The sequence below is a fragment of the Cebus imitator genome, unplaced genomic scaffold (genome assembly GCF_001604975.1).
Source record: "Cebus imitator isolate Cc_AM_T3 unplaced genomic scaffold, Cebus_imitator-1.0 Scaffold107, whole genome shotgun sequence".
NCBI classification, from domain to species: domain Eukaryota; kingdom Metazoa; phylum Chordata; class Mammalia; order Primates; family Cebidae; genus Cebus; species Cebus imitator.
The window spans coordinates 590,479-602,059 of NW_016107422.1; the positions used below are offsets into that span (position 1 = coordinate 590,479).

The window sequence follows — 11,581 nt, forward strand, 5'->3', positions numbered from 1 at the left end:
TGGAGGACTTAGCAGATGTGACTGAGGGTGGGGACAAGACAGAAGTTACAGGCATATCTCGGTTCAGTTCCAGGCCACCATAATAGTGAATATCATAATAAAGCAAGTCATAAATTATTTCATTTCTCAGTGCATATAAAAGTTATGCTTTATAACTATGGCCTATTGAAGTGTACAATACCACTATATCTAAAAAGTGTACATGCCTTAATTTAAAATACTGCTTAAAAAAATGCTAGCAATTGTCTAAGCCTTCAGCGGGTCATCATCCTTTTGCTGGTAGAGGGTGTTGCCCTGATGTTGATAGCTGCTAATAAATCAGGGTAGTTATTGGTGAAGGCTGAGGTAGCTGTAGCAATTTCTTAAAATAATAAAGTTCACTGCAGTGATTGACTCTTCCTCTCACAGATTTCTCTGCAGCATGTGATGCTATCTGACAGCATTTTACCCATGTAGTACTTTTTAAATTGGAGTCAATCCTTTCAAACCCTGCCACTGCTTTATCAATTAAGTTTAAGTAATATTCTAAATCCTTTGTGGTCATTTCAACAACATTCATGGCATCTTCACCAGGAGCAGATTACATCTCAAGGAGCCACTTTCTTTGCTTATCCACAAGAAGCAACTTCTCATCTCTTCAAGTTTTATCATGAGATTGTAGCAATTCAGTCACACCTTCAGGCTCCACTTCTAATTCTACTCCTCATGCTATTTCTACATCTGCAGTGAAGTCCTTCACTGAAGTCTTAAGCCCCCAAAGCCATCCATGGGGGTTGGAAGCAAATTCTTTCAAGCTCCTGTTCATGTTGAGTTTTTATATATGTATTTTCTTTTGAGACAGCGTCCCTCTGTTGTGCAGGCTGGAGTGCAATGGTATGATCGCAGCTCACTGTAACCTCCACCTCCCAAGCTCAAGCAATTCTTGTGCCTCAGCCCCTTGAGTAGCTGGGATTACAGGCATGCACTCACCATGTCTGGCTAATTTTTTATTTTTAGTAGAGACGGAGTTTCGCCATATTGGCCAGGCTGGTCTCAAATTCCTGGCCGCAACTGATAACACCCACCTCAACCTCCCAATGTTCTCGGATTACAGGCGTGAGCCACCCTACCTGGCCTCATGTTGATATTTTGTTCTCTCGTGAACCACAAATGTTAATGGCATCTGGAATGGTGCCTCTTTTCTAGAAAGTTTCCGATGTACTTTGCCCAGATCCATCAGAGGAATCACAATCCATGACAGCTATAGCCTTATGAAATGTATTTCTTAAATAATAAGACTAGAAAGTCAAAATTACTCCTTGATCCATGGGCTATGGAATGAGTATTGTGTGTACAGGAATGAAGGCACAGCAGCACTCTTGAGTGACTAGGTGACTTTTTCAAGGAACAGCAGTATTCTGAAAGAAATTTTTTTTTTTTTTTTTTAGCAATAGGTCTCAAAACTGGGTTTAAAATAGTAAACCATGTTGTAAACAGATATGTTATCTAGCCCTTGTTCCATTTATAAGCACAGGCAGAATAGATTCAGCACAATTCTTAAGGACTCTAAATTAGCATTGGCTTCAGCTTAAAATTACCAGCTGCACTGGCTCCTAACAAGAGTCAGCTTGTCCTTTGAAGCTCTGAAGCCAGGCATTAACTTCTCTCTAGCTATGAATGTCCCAGGTGGCATCTTCTTTCAATATAAGGTTGTTTCATCTACATCAAAAATCTGTTTCACATAGCCACCTTCATCAATGACCTTGGCTTCTAGAAAATCTACTTCTAGCTGGACATGGTGGCTCACGCCTGTAATCCCAACACTTTGGGAGGACAAAGCAGGTGGACCACCAGGTCAGGAGTTCGAGACCAGCCTAACCAACATGGTGAAACCCGTCTCTACTGAAAGTATGAAAATTAGCTAGCCAGGCATGGTGGCACACACCTGTAATTCTGGCTACTCAGGGGGCTGAAGCAAGAGACTCGCTTGAACGCTGGAGGCAGAGGTTGCAATGAGCTGCGATTGCACCACCGCACTCAAACCTGGGCGACAGAGCAAGACTCCATCTCAAAAAAAAAAAAAAAAAGAAAGAAAATCTGCTTGTAGATAACTTGCTGCTTCACCTTGCACTTTTGTTAGAGACAGCTTCTTTCCTTTAGCCTCATGAACTAACTTCTGCTAGCTTCCTACTTTTCTTCTGCAGCTTCCTCGCCTCTCAGCCTTCACAGAATTGAAGAGTTGAGGCTTTGCTCTAATTAGGCTTTGGCGTAAACGAATATTGTGGCTAGTTTGATCTTCTATCCAGACCACCAAAAACAACATTAAGACTGTTTTGCTTTCTTATCATTCATGTGTTCACCAAAGTGGTACTTTTAACTTCCCTCTATTTCCTTGAATTCGTAAGTTGGCTTTCATGCCTGGCTAACTGCATTGTGCAACAGACCTCACTTTCAGCCTGTCTGGGCTTTCAACATTTTTTCCTCAGTAAGCTTCATCATTGCTAGCTTTTGATTCCAAGTGAGAGACATGAAGTTTTGTCCTTCCCCTTGAAAACTTAGAGGCCATTATAGGGTTATTAATTGGCTTAATTTTGATATTGCTGTCTCAGGGAATAGGAAGCCTGAGGAGAGGGAGACAGGAGAACTGTCAGTGAAGAAGTCAAAATATGAACGTTTCTCAATTGTTTTGCTATCTTATATGGGGACATTTTGTGGAGTCTCAAATTAATTATAATAGTAAGATCAAAGATCAATGATCACAAATCACCGTAAGTTGGAAACACTGCAAGAATCACCAAAACATGACAGAGATACCAAGTCAGCACACACTATTGGAAAAATGTTGCCCATAGACTTGCCAGATGCAGGATTGTCACAAACTCTCAACTCGTAAAAATACAGTCTCTGCAAAGTGCAAGAAGATGAAGAATGCAGCCGGCCACAGTGGCACACACCTGTAATCCCAGTATGAGGCCAAGGCAGGTAGATCACCAGAGGTCAAGAGTTCGAGACCAGCCTGGTCAACATGGAAAACCTCATCTCTATTAAAAATACAAAAAATTAGCCAGGCGTTGTGTTGCGCGCCTGTAATCCCAGTTACTCGGGAGGCTGAGGCAGGAGAGTCGCTTGAACCCACGAGGCAGAGGTTGCAGTGAGCCGAGATCACACCACTGCACTCCAGCCTGCTGGAAGACAGAGCGAGACTCCATCTCAAAAAAACAAAAACAAAAAAGCAAAACAAACAAAGAAAAAAGATGAAGTATGCCTATAATGGTGGCAATGTGGAATTAGAAAAATGGTAGTGCTGGTGAAAGACAATAAACAGTAAAGGCATACACTTGGGATTGGAAATTCAGTGTTTTATTTGGAATGAGTTCAGGGTGCCAGTAAGATACCCAGTATAAGTATTGTAATAGCTAATATTCAGTGAGTTCTTAGTGTCAGATAATTGAAAAGGTAAGACAAGCTCAGGAGAGAGGGAAACATGGTACTGAAGGTCATGCCAATATAACTGATTCCATTTACTACCTCTCATCATCAATTGCGGCTATTACAATAGCATACTTTTTAAAAGAGATACTTTTCTGCGAATCTTAGGATGTTCTTCCCAGTAAGAAAATGATCAATATAAAAAATGTTACTATAATGATACTCCTTAATCATGACTTGGTACAAGTCTGCTGTTCAAAGCAGCTACTACTCCAACCAGGCACTGCGCTAAAAAGGCCTGTGGAAAAGGCCACATACACAAACCCAAACCCACTACCAGCAAGGGGTGCACTTTAAAGGCCTCTGGTCTCCCACCCCTACACATGCAGTTTAACATATCCGAAAACCAAAATGACACCTGGGCACGGTGGCTCACATCTGTAATCCCAGCACTTTGGGAGGCCAAGGCAGGCAGCTCACTTGAGACCAGAATTTCGAGACTAACCTGGCCAACATGGTGAAAACCCATCTCTACTAAAAATACAAAAATTAGCTGGGCATCGTGGCGGGTGCCTGTAGTTCCAGCTATCGGGAGGCTGAGGAACAAGAATCGCTTGAGCCTGGAAGGCGGAGGTTGCAGTGAGCCAAGATAGTGCCACTGCATTCCAGCCTGGGTGACAGAGTAAGATTCTGTCTCTAAAGAAAATACGAGGAAAAAATCAAAATGGCTCATGGCCTTTAGCCACAAAAGGCAGCTAAAACAGCTGGCCTACAAAGATAAATCAATATACATAGCCTCAACATCTCTAGACCAGCTAAGCCATCAGGTCATGCAGGATTCTAAATTTATCTAACACTAATAGGCTAATAGGCTGTCTTATCTAAATGACCACCCTGAGCACACAGCTTATTCACCAAATGGGAGGTTACCCCTCTTATAAATGGGAGAAGGCATTCTACCTGCTGTTGAAAGACAAAGTGACAGTTTTCGTTGTACAAAATATCCTAGTAAGAAGCTGAGTTTGTGGGGGCTGGGGGCAAGGGAGATTCAGAGAGCAGCTACCACTTACTTGGATACTGCAAAATGTTTTATATGAAAAGCCTTGACTAGAGTTATTGCCACAAGACACAAAGATTACCCAATATACAAAAACTTCCATTTTTTGGTAGTAATCTTGAACCCTGGAAAAGCCTATTAACACCTTTCAGTTATAGAATTAAGGTGTAAATACACAGATTACTGTTCCAGAAATGGTTGAAATTACTACTCAACAGTGGCAAGATTTTAAGGTTTTTATTTTATTAAAAATATAGCAACATAATAGCAGCATCGTTTGATAAATCTTTACTACTACCATTTAAAACTAGTCCTACTACAAATAAACACCACCTATGCAGCATGTTTATGTTTACATTTCAAACTCTTCCCTTGATAATCTAACACTGTTCTATTAATCTAATCAATATTAAGGAGGTAATTTAAGCATTAAGTTGATCTACACAGCTACACAGTATACTCAAATTTCATACTTGAATCTACCGTAGAAATCAGGAATTCTTTATTCCCCAACAGTGTGTTACCTACCAGTACCCTCAAAATGGTGGAAATCAACCTCTTCTTTCAGTATTTTTATGAATTTAACTTACATATATGGTTAACAAATTATCTGTCTAGCAAATAAAAATAAACCAAGAATGGAACTCCTACTCCACACCAATCCTGGAAAAATAAAATTTAGAGGTAAAATATGTGAAATCTCCCAAAAGTTGGCAATTTTCAAAATTAAAATGTTAACTAGATATAAATTTGAAAATCAGGTAACAGACTTAAAACCTTTTATAAACATTGTATTAAGAAATGCTATATCTGATATAAACTAATTGTAACAAACTAATTGCTAGAAACTATAAAAGTACCTTAGAATGGAAGAGAGCTAGTTATTAGTTACTAAATCCAACTGACTGATTATAACCAAAGTCATAAATGGCTTTAGCTTTTATTTTTAAAATAATGCATTGCCAGGTGCAGTGGCTCACGCCTGTAATCTCAGCACTTTGGAAGGCTGAGGCAGGTGGATTGTTTGAGCCCAGAGGTTTAAGACCAGTCTAGGCAACATGGCAAGAGATCCTGTCTCTACAAAAAAAATTTTTTTAATTAGCTGGGCATGGTGGCACACATCTGTGGTCCCAGCTACGGGAGAGGCTGAAGTGAGAGGACCAACCATGCCAGAAAAGGTCAAGATTGCAATGAGTTGTGATCAAGTCACTGCACTCCAGCCTAGGTGACAAGAGTGAGACGCTGTCTCAAAAGAAAAGTAATAATAATATTATATTACTCTTCAGGCAAAACCACCAATAAAAGTGTACTAAAAACAAACTCACCCACAAACCCAGGATTAAGAGGGAAGCCAATTTTATTTTAAAATTTTATTACATTTATACTAAATTCCTGCTTCCAGAAATATAATTTAGCTCTTTTAAGAGCACTAGCTTTTAAAATTTGAAAATAAACAATCTAATTTTAAGTGAAAATTACATTAGTAAATAAACATGAGAAAATAATATATATGTAGTGAAAATAAAAAATATTTAAACACAAGAAACACATGTGCACTGCACTGCACATTTACTTTGTGGGAATGGCTCTACATTGTAACACACCCAGTTAAAATCAGATACTGTCTTCCAATGAAAACATAAGAAATGATTCACTGAAATTTTAAGTTATTCAGTGGCATCCCTCCAAAGGGATTCATTTTAATTGCTAATTCAACAATAATTAAGTCATGCTCTTTATTTCTAATAGATTGAAAAAAAACTTAGAGGCCTATTACTCTACATTATAATTCTTGAATTTACATAGTATATCTTTCACTTGAGAGGGGAGTTGGATCAGGGTTCTAAGTTTTAAAATAAAGATAGCAACATATACATAGGAATTACTGAAGGTCTTGAAAATTACTACTATCACAAAATAAATTCTCTTGACCCCTCCCCCCCAAAAAAACCTTTTCATTATAAATGCCAGTGTTTATTTTAAATTGAGCATGTCAAAATTTAAGCCTCTGGCACTGCCGAAGATCAACATAGCAGGTATTGAACCTCTTGAAGAAAAGAACTTGAAACACAGGGAAGATCAAAAGCTGACTAGTGTTTGCAATTATAAGCTAATTAGATTAGATAGAAAATAAGACCATAACTGCAGAACTTCAGGATTTAAAAGTTTTGACACAAAACTGATGTACTAGCTTATGAACGAATGCACCATCTTATGTTACTAGTTCAGTGTGCGTTGCTGAAAAGCAAGAAAAAGAGTACCAACAGAATTTGTCTACAATGATAAATCGCAACTACAACTTACAGAACAGAGTGTACTCTGTGTAATCAAGCTAAAAAAGATAATTACAGAAAGTATCAAGTATGAAATATCTGTCTTCTTGGCCTTACCTCAAGTTTACCTGACAACAACTACCTAGTCTTAAAGAAAAAAAAAAAAATACCCTGAAAGAATAAACAGATGAAAACATATGAGCTCTTATAAGTGAAAAAAGTATGTCACATGCACACACGCACACACACACACACACCCTCTAGACCCTACAATGCCTTGCTTCCATAAGCCCATGTAAGAAAATGTCAACCCCCAATAACAATCTGATTTCCCTTTCTCCAGATCTCTTGTATTTCTACTCACTCTTAGCTTTTACAAATCACTGTTTCAAGATTATAGTAAGATTACTTTAAAGCTGAATAAATATCAGCAAGGAAAATAGCAGCAGGAACCAAATTAAATGTTAATCACCAACATAAAAAACATGTAAGAGTCCAGAGTACAAGAAAACACACATACTTTAAATGACTTGTTTTATAGACACCACACAAACACGCACTCTCCATGTCACAACCATCTCTATGCCAACCAAAACGAGGGCAGGATAAAACTAAAATGCTTTTTTGAAATGCATAAACAAATATTTTCCTCTAAAATACTTAGCTTTATTAGAGAAATGGTACTAAAAATAACAGATTCCAACATTTGCTCTATTTCTACTTATATATCATAAATAAGACAGCTGTTGATGCAAGACACACTCTTTCACAATCTTTCCATATGCACTCAAGCATTCTTTTATCAGAATAAGCTGTTTACCAGCCAACCGTATGTGGTTGAATGATTAAAATGACCATCTATACTTTACATAGTAAAGCATCTTCCAAAATTTTAATGTACACAGTGACAAAAAGGAAAAACAAACAAACAAAAAAAAAAAAACAGTAATTCTGAACACATGAAGAGTGATTAAGCAGCTTCATAATCGAATCAGGCTTCATTACTTGCAATAAGGGCAACTCTTTCCATTCCCCACCAAATACTAGTTTCAATCTTATTAACATTAAAAGAAAAGCAAATTGAAACCAAGTAACTAACATGCTACTCAGCTTTTTAGATCTAAAAAAGTAACTCTTCCCATGAGGTAAGGCAACTGAGTAATCTGATTGTATTAGATTGCATTAATTATACTTAATTTTTTAATAACTAATTAAAAGGTATTACTTTTTTGGAAATACAACAATGAGGAGTTCAGAAACCACAAGTTACAAGCACTGGGGAAAAACATAAGCAGTGTTGTCACTTTACTATGTGCATACTTTCTGTAAAAAAGTGAGCCTAAAAATGATGGATGACCTTTATCTTAAACTCAAGTACACATATCCTTAAACATAAAACAAATAACCTCCCAAATACTCCTAAGTCCTCCTTTTAAGTACAATTTCTGCACATCATTTATGAAAAGATGATTGAGAGGTAATAAGGCCATCCAATGTAGACAACTAAAGAGTTTTCCTCGATTTAAGGAAAATAAGAAAATGTTTCATTTTCAATTATTACAGTATAAAACTGATGGTCCCAAAGCTGCATGACTCTAAAGTCATTCTTGAAAACAGGACTTCCTTCTCATATTAGGTGAAATAAGAAGCTCTTCTGACATCCACTTACACACCTCTATGGTTATGAATGAAATATCCATCTAGATTCCATATGAATTGAGAATGACTAGCACATATAAAATTCTAGAAAACAGTATACCACATTGTAGAAGGCACTAAAGCTTCAGCTTGTGCTCCCATAGCCCATTTTCAAAAGCCAGTTTCCTTTTTATAAGGGCACCTTTGCCACCTACAGCTGACAAGACACACTGCAATATTATTCATAATAAGCTTGGAAATGTCAAGAAAATTTAGAAAGAAATGCTCACTTTGCGGGTAGACCCAATGATTCTAAACACTGAATACTAATTCATCGTTATTAGTATTCAACATAGTTGCTCTTCCTTTTGAAAGAGAACAGTAGCATGCATTGTCAGTTTTTTAATCCACTTATTTAAGCAATTTTAATCTGCAAAACTATTTTAACGAAAAATTGTCCTAAACAGTGAGCAAAAGAAAACACAATAGTGAGAATTTAACACAATCACTGTAAGTCCTGTGAAGTAAATGTTAAAACTTCTTACATACTTTGCACTTACAAGGGTGTGTATATATTTGCACCAATTTCAAGCACATCATCAAACTGTGTATACTGAAATTAAAAAAAGAGTAAAACCATACAAAATTCAGTAACTAGCTTTTTTTTTTTTTAAAGAGCCTCCAATGCTTATCTCCAGTCGTTAGGGATAGTACAAACTTGGATCTTTGATGTTCAATATATTTGCAATGTTCTTGGCAAACACTAACAAACCACACGACAAGTGTGTCGGCCACCATGGAAATGCACAGATTTTAGAAGATGAGTTTGGGTAACATCTGTTATTTTCATGATGTCCATGCTTTATTTTCTTACTCAATAACAAGATGGTCACAAAGTCATCTAACAACTGGAAAAGCTGTTAGATCCTATCCTTACGCTTAACTAGATTTCTTTCCTGTTTACATCTTGTTGAGAGAATTAAAAGCTTTGGATTTGATTCCAGCATTGACTGCAGAGGTACACTTGTCGGTCCTATACTGCTTCTGTTTTGGTAGAGAGGTTTTCTTCATTCAGCTGACAATTCCCATTGTGCTGTACTTTGTTTTCTTCAGTCCTTGGTGCATCCTTGTCATCTACTTCTTTGCTCACACTTGAATCTGGTTCTTTATTGTGCTCCTTCTCCTACAATGAGTAATTAAGGTATGCATTTAATAGTTTCCTCAAGAACTGCCTGCTATTATGACAAAAATGTGAAACTTTATCTTTTGTGAATTAAAAAACTGGGTATTATTTTCTCCCATTATGTTTTCACATAAAAGGAATATGCAAACACCATCAATCTGCCCTTTGTATTCTCATGAAAGATGGACAATCCATGGAAATTAAATTAGAATAGGTGAACAGAAATTTTAAGCAAGTGCTCAATAAATGTTGCTGACAGACTTGAAAAAGTGGGACAGATCTGTTGAAAGAGTGAAATAATTTCCAAGGATACCAGGATAGATTTTCAATCTGGAAACCAATGCAGCAAAAATAAGGAAATGTAGAAAAGGAAGTCATATCCCTCCTGGAAAAGACTGTTCAAGAACACTCCAATTTCTATCCTCAATTTAAAAGAGAATTAAATGAGAACAAACAGTGCCTGGCACATAGTAAATGCTTAGTAAGTGTTATCAATGTTATTGATGATGATGATAAACCTCTATCAGGATGACAGTACATAAATCTGTAAGATAGATGCTCCAAAATTCATAATTTCCAAATACAAATATACTTTACCAGTGTTAAGTAATTTAACATAATTCACAGCCACTTAAAATATTTATCCTAACATAATTCACACAACTACTTATTCAGCCAGTGACAAAAAAGCTAACTTGGTAGAATTTGGTTTTCCATTAGGTATTCTAACCCAACAAACCTAATGTTAACTATGAATTACACAACCAGTAACAGAAAGTCTTTTTAAATTTGCTGAAACATAAACTGAGGAAAATGGCATCAGGCAGAAATCCTAGCATCAAATACATTTGTTACTGTTGATTCCTTAAATTGTTCTTATTGCATGCCATGTTATGATTCTCTAAAATAAGGAATGCAATTGTTATAGTTTTAACTGGCTCTTATCTCTTCAACATTTATTTTAAATGACCAATTAAATATTTTTAAATGCTAACAATGTACAAGACACTGTTCCCCAAAGAGCTTTCAGTCTAAAACCATTTGTATGCAATAAAGAACAATCTCCAGTGCCAGACACTGAATGACTGCTGCTTACTTTAAGAGAAGTACTGTTCTTCTCCACCTTCTCCTTCCCATCTCTGTCATTAGAGCTCTTTCTTGTAGACGTTGAACGTTCTCTCTCTCTTCTTTCACTGATGTGGTCCCTTTCTTTTTCTCTCTTTTTATCCTTCTTATTTCTGCTGTAAGAATATTGCTAGGTAAGTTAAATCCTAAGAAATTGAAGATCTATTATATTCTTGATAAAACATCCTTTTCTAACACTGGATATCTAAAACAATACATTGTTAATAAGCATTAACAACAAGCTGGTTTGCAAAGTAACATAAATGTGTCCTTCAACCTGATCTACTCCACCCTTAGCCCAATTAGTTTCTTAAGGATACACAAGTCATTTTGGCAGAAGCCACCATATGTTCTCATAAAACACTATTTGGTATTGCCTATTTAATAGTTTTCAAATATTCAAGATTTATTTACGTACTGAAATAAGGAGAAAAAAAAACAAACATGTAACTGCCTCATTTTGCAAAGAGAAACAGGAAAGACAAATCAAATGATTGGTCAATTACACAGGGTGAATCAGAACAAGGTAGAAGGAATGGAAACAGGAGTGACATTTTCTGAATGTATTTTTTTGTCTAATTTTAGTTCATAAGAGAAACGTTTTTACTTTCCTGGATAAAGTATTTGTTTCAAAAATACAAATATGGCCTTCATCTATAGCATCCTAAGCCTTCCATCATTCTCATGAAAAACAAAAACCTATAAGCAAATAAACAAAAGACCCCTCTGCTAGAAAATGACCTAAAAAACTATAACCAATTAGTAAGGCAGTGGATTAAAAAAATAAATATAGGCCGGGCGTGGTGGCTCAAGCCTGTAATCCCAGCACTTTGGGAGGCCGAGGCGGGTGGATCACGAGGTCAAGAGATCGAGACCATCCTGGTCAACATGGTGAAA

At 36.7% G+C, this 11,581-nt stretch overlaps 1 protein-coding gene across 5 annotated transcripts in view; it reads right to left on the reverse strand.

The window, feature by feature from the left end:
• Positions 1-4,687: 4,687 nt before the first annotated feature.
• SREK1 (splicing regulatory glutamic acid and lysine rich protein 1) overlaps positions 4,688-11,581 on the reverse strand; it is a 42,887-nt gene continuing 35,993 nt past the window's right edge. For 4 of the 5 annotated variants that reach the window (XM_017537838.2, XM_017537840.2, XM_017537841.2 and 1 more), the window contains 2 exons: positions 10,656-10,800; positions 4,688-9,559 (listed from right to left, as the gene is read on the reverse strand). In XM_017537838.2, coding sequence (XP_017393327.1) covers positions 9,410-9,559; positions 10,656-10,800 — 295 coding nt within the window. In that variant the 3' untranslated portion in view covers positions 4,688-9,409. The remainder of the gene's footprint in view (positions 9,560-10,655; positions 10,801-11,581) is intronic. The other variant, XM_017537839.2, reaches the window with a different exon arrangement.